Here is a 17054-nt window from a genome sequence, read left to right as displayed (position 1 = left end):
TATCAAGGCCCGTGTCTTCCCAAGTGGACAAACACAGCAGTGTTATGGCATTTTTATCTATCATTTGTTTTATCTATAATTTGTTTTTATCTTTGATTTTTTTCTGCTCAGTTGGCATCTTACAAATAAAGAATGATGTTGTTGCTTCTGCTGTTGTTGATGATGATGGTGCATACCTGGAATCCTGGTGGACCAGATGCTCCTGGTTCTCCTCGTTCTCCTGGAGGACCCTACAAAAGACACACACAGCTTAAATAAAACTACATTTTTTAGTTATACAGTATGTAGTAAATAATTTTATGTTATCATTGGATGTTGATAATTATTTATGCTATAGATCTTTCTCATATTCAAATCATATCATGAAAATTATATTTTATCACTTGAAATTCTTTGAATATGTGTTCGATATTATTTGATTATTTTTTTAAATATCCCGTACGTATTCCTATCTACAGTGCTACTTTTGACCAACTGGCAAACATTTGACTTAATATTGTTTGTCACCAGACAATTAGACAAGGAGGGGATCATGCTAGATCTAGGGCCAGTACAAGGCTTCTTGGCACCCTAGGAACAACTTCAACCTACTGCCCCCAACCCTACATTGCCACCAATACCCACTTTTCAGTGTATTGGTGGCAATGTAGGGTGGGGGTCATATAGATGATGGTCTTATACAAGTTCCATAGCTGCCACCAGTACAATAATTTCTTCCTCAGAGACAGCTTACAGGCCTTGTTGTGCCCGTTGGCAAGATCCCGACTACTGCCCTACTGCCGTAGAGCCTAAAATATTAGTTACAATTATTTAACTTCACATTAACAAATGTACTGTGTACACTCTCTCATACTAATGTAAATAATGAAACATTCTTTATAAATCACTCTGCAATAATGGTAAGATGTGTAGTTATGGGGGTTGTCTTCCATCCAGAGTTCTTTGCCTTAATAACTGAACCATTGGTTACTTGGCAGAGTTACTCAGTTTACAGTAATGTATATGCCTAATGGGCTGGAGTACTGAATGATGGAAGATGATAATACAGTAAATTGCTCTCCAAACTTGATGATTGAACTCAACTTTATATAATAATAATAATAATAATAATAATAATAATAATAATAATAATGATAATAATAATAATAATAATATTAATGTTTGACTTTTTACCTTTATGTAAACTAAACTTTACTTTGATGTCCTACTGTAGTTTAGGGTGTTGATAGTAAAGTTTCATAGAGGTCAAATCTATTGCTTGTTCTTTAATTGTATATCCTTTGTTAAGTGTCTATTTACTTAAGGTAAGGTTACATTACTGTATATACTTTAGTTATGGAAATTTATAAAAAACTTGCGATCAAATTAACTTTCCTCCTGTTTCCATATAACTTTTTACTGGCTGAACAGTACGATCATTTTCTAATTTTCTCGGACACAGATGCCCTTTAAGGTTTTTATGAATATTGAATCTACCCAGCAATGTTAAACTACCATTAGAACTTGCAAGGATGTATTATATCTGGTGTAACCCCACTATGCTGTCCCCAAGATTAATAAGCATTAGTGCTACTTATTTTTTTTAAATGAAAAAAAAAAACTACAAAAACAAATCCTCCACCGTAACATCAATATACTACTTACTGCAGGTCCACCGAGACCTGGAGGACCCTGTTCCCCACTCTTTCCAGGAAGACCCTGCGATCCAGGGGATCCAGGACCACCCTTTTCTCCATTCTTACCCGGTTGACCCTAAAGTAAATAATGTAATTTTAAGTTAAATATATCTGTATAAACTTGACTTACAAAATAAATTTCATTGCAAAAATGTAATGAGAAATATCAAACACATCTTTTCAACACTAACCTCGTTACCCTTAGGACCAGGGAAACCCATAACTCCAGGTTGACCTCTTGGGCCTGGTGAACCAGGGTTGCCAGACCTTCCAGATTCTCCAGCAGGTCCCTAAAAATTCAGAATAGTTAGGTTTGCGTCAAAACAGAAACACAAGCAACTGAATTGTGACGGGAAGAAATGCAGGTGCGAGAAGCTTCTAGTCTTGTTACTCAATGAGCGTCAACAATCCAAAAATGTAAATGATTTGTTTAACTTAATTACTCAACTGTGGCCAGATGCTAGGATGTAAAATTAATTGATTTATAGAAATATTTTATAAATTATGTCTAGTGGGTTTTAGTTTAAGCAACTTTGTCTATAGACTTCTTCCTAATCTATTATTATTTTTCAGAGTATTTAGTTCACTATGTATTACTATTTCAAAAACATTAAAACACTTACTTGAGGTCCCGGTTTACCATCGGATCCGGGGCTACCTGGACTTCCTGTAGAACCCTAGAATAAGGAACAGATCAACATGATTATTATGTAGATTGATTACAATATATTCAAATATGTTAACTCTTTTATTTGGAAATGGCCTTTAGTCCTTCTTAGAGTTAAAGTTGGATACATCTTTTAAAACAATCAAACAGTAATTACTATCCATATGTATGTACTATGGCTTACTCGCATAACATTATATTTGTAATTCTTACTTTATAAGTCAAATCTGTTTATTATTTTAGGTATAATTATTTTGTTGATATTATAAAACAGTATGTTAGAGAATTAATCTAGACAAATAATTAACATAGGCACCTGTTGTAATATTCAACCACCTAAAGGTGGGAACATAAAAAGGGACTTTACATCAACTGTTTGGCATATAAATAGGTGATACAAAACTTTCTGTATTTACCCTCATTCCAGGTAGACCAGGACTTCCGTCTCTTCCTGACTCTCCACCAGCTCCTCTTGGTCCAGCACTGCCAGGAAGCCCACGTTCTCCTGGGGGCCCCTAGGTAGTTTACAAATTATATAAATTCTGTATTAGAATATCCAAAACCTTTATTTTCTTTTATGTTGTAGTAGAATATCTACTGTACTTACTTTTTCACCTGGTCCTCCGTTACTACCTGGGGGACCACGGAAACCTGGAGTACCCTAAAATTAGAGTCGTCAAAAAAAGTCAGCTATCAAAATGTCAACTCTTAAGGTTATTAAATAAGTACATAGACTGTATATCAATTAGTAGTAGTAAAGTATTATAAATTAAACTTTTTCAACTATGATTTGTGAGATTGAGTCACCTTCTATTATTAAACATGTCAGTTTGGGTTATTTCAAGCCTATGTATGAGGCTTCTGCTGATTTCAGTATCTGGAGGAGGTTTATAGAAGCTTGGAGAAATAGAAGTATTGATAAATAAAGTACATCCTGTCATCTGCCATGTTACTGGTGTGTATGAAAAATGACAGAAGCTCATTGGCTGGTACTTTATCCCAATTAAAACTTTTATTAATCTCCCCTTATATGTTTTAAGCAAGATTTAAAGGTTAAGCCCAACCTTAAAGATTCAAGAATAAAGAGCAAATATCTTTCATTGATGCCTTTTGATGCACTCAGTGGCCAAAAGTGTTAATCTTCTGATCCAAATTGCCAACATGGACCACAATGATCCTAGATGCTTTCTATGACAGGATTATTGGCCTTATACTTGGTATGGGGCATCTGGCAGATAGTGTCTTGCAATATAGTAGCACATCCCAAGCCACCTGTGTATAAGTTGTTTAACCACAACACTTAAAGCTTAAATTAGCTGTACAAATGGAGGAGTTGCACTTGTTCGCGATGGGCTGAGACATTCACTGTTGCTTTTTATGATCTATAAAATGATTGCAACATAACTACTGAAGTAGAGAAATGTAACTTACTCTCTCTCCTGGAGTGCCAGGTAGACCATTAGTACCTGGTTCGCCATTAGTTCCCCTCTTGCCTTCTTCTCCTGCAGGTCCCGGTGCACCCGGAGATCCAGCTTCTCCCTACACGCATCAACAAGAACAGCAGAAACAATGTTATAGATGTAGAGTTTACTTGGGTCTCGAAGAATTTCGTTGACTGATCGGTTGTATTTTTAAAAAATGAGAAATAAACTTACGCGCTCTCCCCTTGGGCCAGCTTCTCCTTTTGTACCATCTTTGCCAGGTTCACCCTAAAATATTGGGTTATTTTAAATGTTAACATTGTTGTAAAATAATAATAATAATAATAATAATAATAATAATAAAAAACACGGATAAATTACTCCTAGAGAAAAAATAAAAGTCCAACAATTATGAAGAACAAGCAACATTCCAAACTGTAAAGTGAATGGAGAGTGTCTGGCCAGACCGCTGATCATTGGCTTGCCACATATAGTTACTGTAATTACTATTTTTGAATTTTTGGGGCAATTAAAATAGATTGTACCTTTTTTTTAAATTAATGTTAAGAAAAACCAAATATGTTTTCTTGCCTAAAATAAATTATCTTATGAATTTGAGAAGGACAGTTTGCTCTTCCTTGCAGTAAATATTGATATTTTCAAATATCTAACACAGGATTCCAACAAACGCTATAGATTTTGTAGCTCTGTACACAGAGATATTAAATACCTTAAGCCATCTGGCCTAGTTCCAAAATATTTCATAAAAATTTGTGTTGAAAATTCCCAACAGTCCAAACACTTTTACAGTTTCTTTTTTAAGGAATTGTTGGCCTGATTCAGACCTGCTAGCTGGACTGTGTGTATTCGGAGACCAGCGAGCCAGTTAACACCCCCCTGCAAATGTACGCATCCCCCCTGCCAGCCAAGCCCACGTGGAGGGCTGCGAAAGGATGTGTATGTCTGTTCGCATGCGGTCGTACAGTGGAGAAATTGTTCGGTGGTCACTTAACATTACTCCTCCTCTGCCCAGCACAGCTCGTATGGACATGATTTTGGGGGTAGGCACTGTTTTTGTGGGAACGCCCATGAAACACCGGCGGTCTACCCCAGAGCGCTCCCCATCTGTCAGCCACCTGGGGTAGGGCCAACGAAGGCTACCCTTCGTATGGTCCATAAGCAAGGTTACCCGCGCAAGTAAAGCATACCGTGCGCATGAGTGGTTTATCTATGTTCATATGGCTGCAAATTTGCACCCTCCGAATGGGTATGAATCGGGCCCTATATCTAAAGATTAATTTTCAGTAATTGTTTAAGATTTACATACATATTTACAGAGGTCAGGGTTAACAAAGATAATGGGCCAAATGTACTAGGGTGTGACAATCAAAAAATTAGACATTTTGGGAGAGTTTTCCCATTTTCTTAAAGCAGCAATCAATTACATGGCAAAATCAACCTGGTTTTTCAGTGTTCAATGATTGCCGCTTTAAAAAAATGGGAACACTCTCTCAGAATTTCTCACCCTATTACATTTGGCCCAATATATATTTATATATATTTTATATTAAGTGTTTTATTCCACTGGAGGTAATCGTTCATGTTTATTTCCCTATTGCAAGATAAAAAGATATACCCTTTAAGAAATGAATTCAGTATTCTTAGAAATCACCATGGATGCTTTTCAAATCAAATATCATAAACTAGTTTATTACTAGAAAACTGTATTAAGTTTGTTTAGTTAACCAGATTCCACTTCGCTGTCCACTGACCTATCAATTAACTGTTTTACAATGACTAGTCATACTATTTTAAAGTGTTATTATGCCACATTCATTTACAAATAATCTACTGTAGTAATTGCTTGCACTTACCGCACCACCTTTTAAGCCAGGAGCACCATTAGTACCCGCTGGACCAGGAGGACCTCGAGCACCACTGAGGCCAGGAGCACCAGACATACCAGCAGGACCCTTTTAAGAATAAAAGTATAGTTTTTTTTTAGATTTGTATACATCAATATATATCAATTTAGATGGTAGGCTACCACGGGACAGGGACTGATATGAGCGTCAAAAATTCTCTATACAGCACTGCCTAAATTGGTGTTGTGCAACAAAAAAATAAATACACTGATTAACACTCATTTTACTGCCAATCACATCAGAGCGGTAACTTTTTGTTGCTGATTTTGAATATGGCTCTATTTATTTTTACATACATAGACAAAAAACAAAAGCACAACAGACAACGAAAACCTCTCAACTGTCAACTAACCAGTGGCGGCTGCAGCACAGTCCAAAATTCAAATAGGTGAGTCACACCAACTGCCAGGGAGTCAGTTTGGAATGGCAGTTGGTGCGGCTCCCCTATATAAATTGTAAACTGTGCTGCAGCCTCTCCTCTGGTTCCTCCCTTGCAACTGATTATATATATATATATTCCAGAAAGAGAGAAAACTCCTAGAATATTCCTGTGTCTCACCCTCTAAAATGTTCTGGTAGTTTTCTATATTAGTTGGGTGGATCCATTATATCAAGAGATAAAACCAATTAGAAAAAAATGTCTAATTTAATTTTTTCATTCAGCAACCACAAAATACCCCAAATTTGTTCACTTGGCAACAAAACATATTATTTTTATTATGCTGTGCACTACAGTAAGAATAACAAGATACAGTACTAGAATGTTATATCTTCCCAATATGTTACTGTACATTAATAGATATGAAATCTGTAAATACTGTATGCTCTTTGCCACTTTATTTAGAATTTGATTTTGCCTCAAACTTACCATTTCTCCTTTGCCACCTGGATTTCCATCTCTGCCAGGGGAACCCTTAAATAATACACAAAATGTCGTTACATTGTAGCAAACATACGGCATTTAAACAAACTAACATGATAGATAAATGTAGAATCCTTACAGCAGGGCCGGTTGAACCTGCTGGACCTTGAGGTCCTATTTCACCTCTAGAGCCTGGGGCACCATCAGAGCCACGAGAACCAGGAGATCCAGAATCCCCCTAAGAAGAAAGAATGAGCTGTATTAATGAATCTGCTCTTAGCTGCAATGTGCTCCCTGTTACAGAAGAGGATGGCACCAGAAATGCTTTAGTTCTTGGCCTTGAGAATGATGCTCTTGAGCATACCTCTTCTCAAGACTCATGCCTCCTTTATTGGAGAAACATGGTCTGCTTTCTAGCCAGATAAACTCAAGGCATTAGAAAAGGTGACATGTCAAAACTCAAAGCCCATTTCATCTTTTACAGTAATGTAGCTAATATCAAGCGCGTTCCCCTCTATCGGCTTGAGAAGACAATGGAGAATATAGAGGAACACCAATTTATCTCAACTGCAGAAAATAAAAATGGGCAAATATTGGGAAACAATGACTACAGGCGGCAACACAACATGGTTATGATCTCATTTGGGTGCAAACTTGGGTTGTCCAGTTCCATAAGAACATTCAGTCACAGTTGGCTGCATTGTTGCCTGGTTATTCTAGTGAGGAAATGATTGATTACCACCTTTTGGATTTGGTTGGAACATTATTCATCAAAATAACTGTTCTGAAGCCATACGCTGAAGTACTCAGGGCCGGTGCAAGGCACCGGAGCGCCCCAGGCGAGTCGGGGTGGGGGCGCCCCGGTGCCGGGGGGGGTGGTACCTGTGAAAAAACGTGCGTCCCCGGCGTCCCTGCTGAGTGCTGGTGCGTGCAGTCCGTGCCGCTGGGGGAACCTGCGGCGCTGTTATTGTGTGTAAGCTGGCACTCAGCAGGGACGCCGGGGACGCACGTTTTTTCACAGGTACCGTTTGCTAAATACTGGGGGTGAGGGCGAACTGCCGCCCTCCAGGTGCCGGCGCCCTAGGCAAATGCCTAGAGCTGCCTAGTGGTGGCACCGGCCCTGGAAGTACTGCAACCATTGGCCGATACTGGCCATGGAATTATGATGTGTGATTCTAGTGTAAGTGCTGAGGAACCTCCAGCAAATAGATGAGTCTAGATCTTCTTTGTACTATGGCTGATCATAGAGCTGGACTTACAGTAATTGTGGGATACCCTCATGCTTCATATCCTACTTTATCTGCAGTTACAGTATACTAGAATTACTGTGGTTATGTTTCTCTATGCTTGAGGTTCATTGGATAACAGGCAACACTCATCAAATATTGGTTCGCCACCAACATTAAAACTCTTTCTGTATTGTCTATTTATTATAGTTCATTTGAAAGACTATCCTGAAAAATATTGCCCGGTAACTGGTGTGGTATGCAGTTCCCAAGAGATAAGAGGGTAACAAGTATCCCCTTACAAAACGTAATGAAAGATATTTTACTACAAAGATATTGTCTAATAAGAATTTGGCCATTAGAAGAGGATAAAGCTCTCTTCCTTCGATAACGTATTTCTGTCCAATCTTTATACAGTTACTGCAAGTATAGGCTGGTAACAGTATATTCATTGGTTGTGTAGGATTTTATACGTCAGACTTTAATTACCCTTCTATAGTTCTTCCTAATGTCACTCTTGGTCTAGTGCTAGATTTAATTTCCTTTTTTCTTACCTAGACCTAACCACCATTTGGAGAAAGAAGAAGTAATGTCGAGAGATAAGAAAATTGGCAATAACTAATATTTACAACCCCTTGTGACTATTTCCGGTGAAACTGAAAGTGACGGCTGTGAGAAGACGCATCATCCACAATTGTCTAAACAGGTAGCGCCCTCACCCCTACTGCTGACACGGCTAATACATTGGGCCGCTCTCCCACCACTGCTAACCGAACAAAAGAGGTTGTAAACATTACTCATTGGCAATTTTCTTATCTCTCTATCTCTATTCTCTACATTCTTTCCATATGTTCTTCTTATTGTTATACTATTCATTTTATTTTTATTTGTATTTATTTGTATTCATTTTTTATCATTTATTTTTTTAGTATTTCATTTTAAGCACTCAGCACCCCTTCCCTACAAGCGCTCCATTTATGTTATTAATGAAATATACACAACTACAATGTACAAGTAGAGTAGTGTGGGCACCAGAGGTCTCACCCGGCATGCCGGGGATTTGAGAAGGATGGGGGGGGGGGGCTGCCTCTGAATAGCATTACAATAAAGCATTCATTCATTTCCTCTAACTAATTTGAGATATTAGAAATGTATATGACCATAACTTACTCAATAAACACAATAATAACAAAGTATAAAGTACAAACGAACCTTGGGACCTGGACCACCAGGGAATCCTGTGCTACCTGGGGGACCGGGAGGACCCTACAAGAAAAAAAGAAGCACCACAAAATGATTAAATAGCTCATTAAATATGAAATATGCCATGTTAGTTATGTATATATTACCATGTTGGATTATGTGAATTCCTTTTGTTTTTTTACAATGCAGAAAATGCACCAATTTCATGTTCTAAAAAAAGCTTAATTGATGGAACTTTTTTATTCTTGGAAAAATAATAAATGCTTTCAAATATTTACTATTAAATGATATACCTGTATAATACAAAATTCAATCGCAAGACTAAGATAAATCATAATAAAAGTATAAAGTTCTTACAGCTTGACCAGAAGGACCGGGGGCTCCGTCATTGCCGCGGGCACCCTGAAATAAATGAAAGATATTGATTTACAATTTACTCTACAAGATAGAGGAAGAAATATGACTGTACAGCATAAAGCAATGTAGCCTCATCTTTCCCTTGCGGGATACTCAGAAGAATGTGTGTTAGGATTACCGGCCTGTACAGGGCTTTCTATTTGTCAAACCTCTAGATTTTAGGGTCCCTTCACTTGCAAAGCAAAACTGTTTTATGTGCATTAGCGCTTATTTACTTTAAGTGCTATGTCAAGTTTTGTTCAATCTTCTGCTCAGTTGACCGTCATTTGTGCTCATTGGCTCTCAGCTTGTGCTACAGTATATTACCCCCTTTCCACTGTCCTAAAAATCCCAGCTTTTTGCACATTAAAGTGCATCTACTCTGGATTTTTTTCAGTAAAAATGGTAAAAATCCCGGCTAGAGTGACTCAGGACCTTACCCTGGTCACTAGAAGGGTTTTTAGTGTTTTTTTTTTCCTGGGTAACGAGCTGTGCAAACAGCTCCTACCAGGGTATTTTTGACCCGAGCAGGGGCAACTGGCCGCTCCCCAGCTGCCCGCTGGTCCCCGCAAACTGCATAGTGCTCACCAGTCCATGCACACTGCCTGGCCACCCGCTCTCTGGTCCCCGCACACTGGGCCTGATCCTGGTCCAAAATTGCCCACCCTTCGCTGAAAAAAGTCAGTGGAACAAAAACACCATGCACTATGTGGCATTTACATGTTGGAGCACCACCACTGCCCTGTCCACCTCACCGTCCCCTGTGCTCGCGCCATGCCGACAATGCAGGTCGACAAAGGTGCTCGCACAGAAGCCTTGCAAATGTGCATAACCGATTATGCGCATACGCAGGGCACAAACAGCAGTCCCCAAGCAAATGCGTGTGGGACCGAACAAACTAGAATCAGGGCCACTGCATGCCAGTGCCTGGACACTGCTGCCGGTCCCTGTAGGTTGCCGCCGGTTACCTGCCCTCCCACTGTTTAGATGCTGTTTCAATGGAAACGGTGTGGACCCAGGAAAACAGGGCACACATGGAACATACATCCAAATGACATGGCGATTCTTCCGGACAGTTATAGAGACTTGGGTGGGAAACTTTGTGTAGATACCGGCAAAATGTAATCAATCCCAACATCTACTGCGGTGACCTCATTTCCAATGGCATATTTTTCTATGGGGCTGCAACATGGTGAGATAGCAAAGCTTTCCAGATCATGACCCTGGTACCCATTGTAGTCTATAGAGTACACACCCTGAAAATTGCGAAGAGAGGGATCTTCAGCCTCAGGATCCCTCCCCAGAAAGGCTGATTGCTCACTCACTTTACTTAGTGTAATGATCTCATTAGCACATCACAGTCAGGGATTCCCTACATGTTTCCTATTACTAGCGCTAAATATTAATTTATTATTGATAAGAAATTATAATTACGTGGCCTAAAACGTGGCCTACATAAACTTTTAGTTATTGTCCAATGTGATTAGTAAGTAAGGTCCAGTCACTCACATTGCTGCCGGGACTTCCGTTGCGGCCTCTCTCTCCAGATGGTCCTCTTGGGCCCTGAAAATAAATCAAATAGGTTTAATGTCAAAAGAACATATCAACGTCCTACTGAAAACAGGAAGCTATGGAATATTATTTTATTGCCCAGCAACTGTATCTGAAGCTTTCAGTCTAAAGCGGCAAACAAAATGCCTTACCGGTGCGCCGGGTAATCCGTTGTCACCAGCAGCGCCAGATTCTCCCTAATACAGAAGAAAAGGAACAATGAATACATTAGTAATGACATGACTGTAAATGACACATCAAACACAGAAGAAATACTTTGGGAAGAATGACCAGCGATAAGTTCTGAGGACATATAGAGGTCCGAATTTGCAGACTGAATTATAATATAAAGGGATCGATAGTCTCAGTCTGACACAAAGCAAATATCTAGTTTGAGATGGGCTTCGTCTAGCGGTGTGTTGTACCTCTGTAGGGTCAGGTACCAAATTCCAGCAGTTGGGGTTCCCACAGTCTGAAGATCAACAACAGGATCCCAACATATAGAACTCCAACAAATCCCTATTGATATTTTAACCCTACACCTATTCCTAACACTAATTCGACCCTCCTGTAGCCTGCTCTTAAGTGCCCCCACCCGCAGCCCAACTCTAACATCCCATCTGCAGCCTTCCCCTAACCATAACCTTCTGCAGCATAACCACCTCCCTGCAGCCTAGCCCCAACCTCCCCCACCCCTTCAGCCTAACCCTAACCACCCCCTCGTACAGCCCAACCTTACCCTTTCCACTCTTACAGCCTAATCCAAAATGGCCACTCCCACAACCTAACCCTAACCGACTCTTCTCACTGCAGCCTTAAGATGGCCATACATCAGAAAGATCGATCTTAAGATCGATTGAGCTCATGATTGTGTACAATTTCCCTTGAAATCCCGGGCAGTGGTTTTTGGACACACAATCTACTCACAATCCATCATACAATCAGTCATACAATCCATCTGCTGATAGATTGTATGATTGTGTACACAAGATGTGCACACAATCTGCATACAATCCATCTTACAATCAATTGAGATTGTATGATTGCGTACAATATCTTTCTGATGTATGGCCACCTTAACACCCATAGAGATGTACATACCGATGGGCTCTATCGGGATTCTGTCCGCTGGGTTCCCGCTGTCAGTTTTATAACTGACAGAATCCCAATTGCCAGGATTTTGACCACAAACAATACTACAGCATACAAGTAGTCACATGACATAAGTGACATCACTGCTCACTAAAGGAGAGTACTGTACTGAATATTTGGGTAGAATGATGACACTAATACATCCTTCCTCATCATATCTAATTATAGACGTAAACATAGATTAATATGTCATTACCTTGAGGCCGGGAGCTCCGGAATCTCCCTTGGCACCATCCTTTCCATCAAAGCCCTACAAAAAAAGAAAATAATCATCATTATTATCATCATATTCTAGGCTACAACGAGACGCATTGTTGCACAACACATTTCACCAGGGCTGTCAGCGCACCTCTAGTGTTTGCCCCATTATTGAGCACATTATGGAGCACATATGGTGACTGTGATTTTCTGATCACGGTGAGACTGATATCACCCATACATTTAGCTAGGTCCATAACCAATCCCGGGATGCCAGGAGATTACTTTCCACACAATCAGCACATTCATCTTCTGACATATTACATTAAAATATCATTTCAATATTAAATGGCAGAGTTTATGTGAGGAAACCATCCAGCAAACAGGTGGTGCACATAAATAACATGAAATCCTCCTGCAAGAATGCAGTACAAAGGGGCTGATTCAGCGTTTTCCACAATATAGCTGCAAGTACAGTCGCACCGAATGTGCGGAACTCAATGTGGATCTGTATGCAAACACGCCTCGGCCTCACTGTGCTGCTTCTGTCCAAATGCGAGTCATCACACATGTGCACCAACCCTAGACACAGCTCAGGATATCTGTCTGACAACATACGGTTCTATGTGCGCTCTACTCAGCAAGCCCGTCATTAACACCCTCGCACAGCACTGGCTGATATGACAGGGACTTTAATTTTCAATTTACTAGTGCTGTGTTTTATTAACAGACTTGAGTTTGGCCATATAATTAAACTGTTGCGTAGTGTAATATGGATAGCGTATTGTACTATAGGGTACACAATGCATCACATAGGCCCTTATTCTGATCGGTGCGGCCAGATCATAAATATGCGGCCAGGACCGTGCAGGCGAATCCCCGCCTTCCATACGGATCGCCACCTCCGTCCGTACGCGGATATGTGGCGGTCCGCATGAAAGTGGACGGGGATACGCCTCCTCCATCTTGGGAGCAGCCCCTGCATTCGATGGTCGCCGAACATCGAATGCAGGGCCGCACGCTCCACCAGCGCCCGCCACCCTAGACCACACGGACACTTGTCCGTATGAAATCATGTATGGGGGCGGGCAGCTGACATCCGGCGATGTCAGATGCCCGCCCCCTACACATGCGTCACGGCTTCATTACCATGCATACGCCCTGCGTTTGCATGGGAACGCCCATGAAACGCAGGGCGTATTCATAGGGTAATGAGGCTAAGTAGCCCTTCACGCCCCTCTCCGCCCCCTGTGCGAATACGTACGGCGAAACCGCTTGCACATGCGCAGAGTGACCTCTGCACATGCGCAGTCGAAAACCATCGGCGGTACGACCGCATGCGGAAAAATCCGCACCGATCAGAATAAGGGCCATAGTACGGATGTCGTATAAATAAGAGGGGGAATAAGCCTTTGTCCATGCAGTCTCTTTTATTACATCTTAGAACACATATCATAAAACATTAGAATTCATCACTTACTCTGTGGCCCTTCATACCGGGAAAGCCGGACATTCCGGGGGGTCCTCTGTTGCCCTATAAAATAACACCTTCATTATATAACTCTACAATGGGTAACAATGGCGGGGGGCGAAAAGATTACAGATTAGCTCAACTAGTTTATCTAATATCATCCGGTAGGAAGACCAGATCCCAAAAATAAATTATGTGTGTATGTAATATATATATGTAATTATTTATTTACAGTTTCTTATATAGCGCAGCATATGCCGTTGTGCTTTACAATTGGCAGAGTTACATAATATAACATAAAGGGGGTAGGGGACATGGTGGTTTGTCAGTTCTGGGAACCCACCACAGAGAGGTGTATGCCGGGCACACCATGGGCAGGGAGACAGGTGTATGCCGGACACACCATGGGCATGCAGAAAGTATATATATATATATATATATATATATATATATATATATGATATGTTTGTCTTTACAACTTTGCCATTTGAATTATAAACTGCTTCTATTCGGCTATATCATCGGCTATATCATACTTACAGCTGGACCAATCAGCCCACGTTCACCAGGTCTGCCAGGACGGCCAGGGTCTCCCTAAAAAAATAAACCTTTATTCATTAATTTATCAAAAAGAACTGTATCCTAGGTGCAATGATTGCATGATTATCTCGCTGTGATGACTCTGTGTTCACTTATTACTTATTGCAACCTGCAGGGTATAGAATAAACTATTACAAGATGTGACCCATCATTTGAAAGTACTGTAAGTAAAATACAGAAATTGCATTATCATAGTGAAAACTAAACTGCAAGTCTACACTGCCACCTGCTGGTTATTAATGTTATTAAAGTTATTAATGACTGAATGTCACACACTTTAAAATTCTGCTGGTGGTTCAGGATAGAGAATATCTTCTGCCTGAAGTTCATTGATTATTGTGTATCATACTGTGCCACATGGAACTATAGAGACTGGTTCTAAGGTGCAAATACAGTAAGTGCACCTGGACTAAAGGATGTTGCACTACAGGTGGAGCAGATATAACAATGATGAGCTGTGTGCCGCGAGTTGCTCAAATCTAAAAATAAAGGTGCCCGGCATTTATAGGCAACATGCAGAAGCAACAAGTATTTACCCTGCATCTAATCCTAATTTATTGCCTATACTGTACCTACTATTGTATCTGTAGTGTTAACCTAACCCAACTGTAACTGCAGCCCCACCCTACTGTAACTGCAGCCCCACCCTACTGTAACTGCAGCCCCACCCTACTGTTACTGCAACCTAACCCTACTGTAACTGCAGCCTAACCCTACTGTAACTGCAGCCCCACCCTACTGTAACTGCAACCTAACCCTACTGTAACTGCAGCCTAACCCTACTGTAACTGCAGCCCCACCCTACTGTAAATGCAGCCTAACCCTACTGTAACTGCAGCCTAACCCTACTGTAACTGCAGCCCCTCCCTACTGTAACTGCAACCTAACCCTACAGTAACTGCAGCCCCAACCTACTGTAACTGCAGCCCCACCCTACTGTAACTGCAGCCCCACCCTACTGTAACTGCAGCCCCACCCTACTGTAACTGCAGCCCCACCCTACTGTAACTGCAACCTAACCCTACTGTAACTGCAGCCCCAACCTACTGTAACTGCAGCCCCACCCTACTGTAAATGCAGCCTAACCCTACTGTAACTGCAGCCCCACCCTACTGTAACTGCAGCCTAACCCTACTGTAACTGCAGCCCCACCCTACTGTAACTTCAGCCCCACCCTACTGTAACTGCAACCTAACCCTACTGTAACTGCAGCCCCACCCTACTGTAACTGCAACCTAACCCTACTGTAACTGCAGCCCCACCCTACTGTAACTGCAGCCCCACCCTACTGTAACTGCAACCTAACCCTACTGTAACTGCAGCCTAACCTACTGTAACTGCAGCCCCACCCTACTGTAAATGCAGCCTAACCCTACTGTAACTGCAGCCCCACCCTACTGTAACTGCAACCTAACCCTACTGTAACTGCAGCCCCACCCTACTGTAACTGCAGCCCCAACCTACTGTAACTGCAGCCCCACCCTACTGTAACTGCAGCCCCACCCTACTGTAACTGCAACCTAACCCTACTGTAACTGCAGCCCCAACCTACTGTAACTGCAGCCCCACCCTACTGTAAATGCAGCCTAACCCTACTGTAACTGCAGCCCCACCCTACTGTAACTGCAGCCTAACCCTACTGTAACTGCAGCCCCACCCTACTGTAACTTCAGCCCCACCCTACTGTAACTGCAACCTAACCCTACTGTAACTGCAGCCCCACCCTACTGTAACTGCAACCTAACCCTACTGTAACTGCAGCCCCACCCTACTGTAACTGCAGCCCCACCCTACTGTAACTGCAACCTAACCCTACTGTAACTGCAGCCTAACCTACTGTAACTGCAGCCCCACCCTACTGTAAATGCAGCCTAACCCTACTGTAACTGCAGCCCCACCCTACTGTAACTGCAACCTAACCCTACTGTAACTGCAGCCCCACCCTACTGTAACTGCAGCCCCACCCTACTGTAACTGCAACCTAACCCTACTGTAACTGCAGCCCCAATCTACTGTAACTGCAGCCCCACCCTACTGTAAATGCAGCTTAACCCTACTGTAACTGCAGCCCCACCCTACTGTAAATGCAGCCTAACCCTACTGTAACTGCAACCTAACCCTACTGTAACTTCAGCCCCACCCTACTGTAACTGCAGCCCCACCCTACTGTAACTGCAACCTAACCCTACTGTTACTGCAGCCCCAGCCTACTGTAACTGCAGCCCCAACCTACTGTAAATGCAGCCTAACCCTACTGTAACTGCAGCCCCACCCTACTGTAACTGCAACCTAACCCTACTGTAACTGCAGCCCCACCCTACTGTAACTGCAGCCCCACCCTACTGTAACTGCAGCCTAACCCTACTGTAACTGCAGCCCCACCCTACAGTAACTGCAGCCTAACCCTACTGTAACTGCAGCCCCACCCTACTGTAACTGCAACCTAACCCTACTGTAACTGCAGCCCCACCCTACTGTAACTGCCACCTAACCCTACTGTAACTGCAGCCCCACCCTACTGTAACTGCAGCCCCACCCTACTGTAAATGCAGCCTAACCCTACTGTAACTGCAGCCCCACCCTACTGTAACTGCAACCTAACCCTACTGTAACTGCAGCCCCACCCTACTGTAACTGCAGCCCCACCCTACTGTAAATGCAGCCCAACCCTACTGTAACTGCAGCCCCACCCTACTGTAACTGCAG

At 41.9% G+C, this 17054-nt stretch overlaps 1 protein-coding gene across 1 annotated transcript in view; it reads right to left on the bottom strand.

Annotated features, from left to right (window-relative positions):
* Positions 1–17054, bottom strand: part of COL3A1 (collagen type III alpha 1 chain) — a 101987-nt gene that overhangs the window by 18386 nt on the left and 66547 nt on the right. The window contains exons 9-26 of the mRNA XM_083154255.1: positions 14289–14342; positions 13758–13811; positions 12276–12329; positions 11080–11124; positions 10886–10939; positions 9338–9382; positions 8990–9043; positions 6691–6789; positions 6558–6602; positions 5639–5737; positions 3999–4052; positions 3775–3882; positions 2951–3004; positions 2760–2858; positions 2300–2353; positions 1868–1966; positions 1645–1752; positions 177–230 (exon numbers count right to left, since the gene is read on the bottom strand). Of these exons, the coding sequence (XP_083010381.1) occupies positions 177–230; positions 1645–1752; positions 1868–1966; positions 2300–2353; positions 2760–2858; positions 2951–3004; positions 3775–3882; positions 3999–4052; positions 5639–5737; positions 6558–6602; positions 6691–6789; positions 8990–9043; positions 9338–9382; positions 10886–10939; positions 11080–11124; positions 12276–12329; positions 13758–13811; positions 14289–14342 (1233 nt within the window). The remainder of the gene's footprint in view (positions 1–176; positions 231–1644; positions 1753–1867; positions 1967–2299; positions 2354–2759; positions 2859–2950; positions 3005–3774; positions 3883–3998; positions 4053–5638; positions 5738–6557; positions 6603–6690; positions 6790–8989; positions 9044–9337; positions 9383–10885; positions 10940–11079; positions 11125–12275; positions 12330–13757; positions 13812–14288; positions 14343–17054) is intronic.

Source organism: Crinia signifera, chromosome 7 (assembly GCF_055691185.1).
Source record: "Crinia signifera chromosome 7, ASM5569118v1, whole genome shotgun sequence".
Lineage (NCBI taxonomy): Eukaryota > Metazoa > Chordata > Amphibia > Anura > Myobatrachidae > Crinia > Crinia signifera.
Note: the sequence above shows the minus strand (reverse complement) of the source record. Positions and strands in the feature narration are given on the sequence as shown.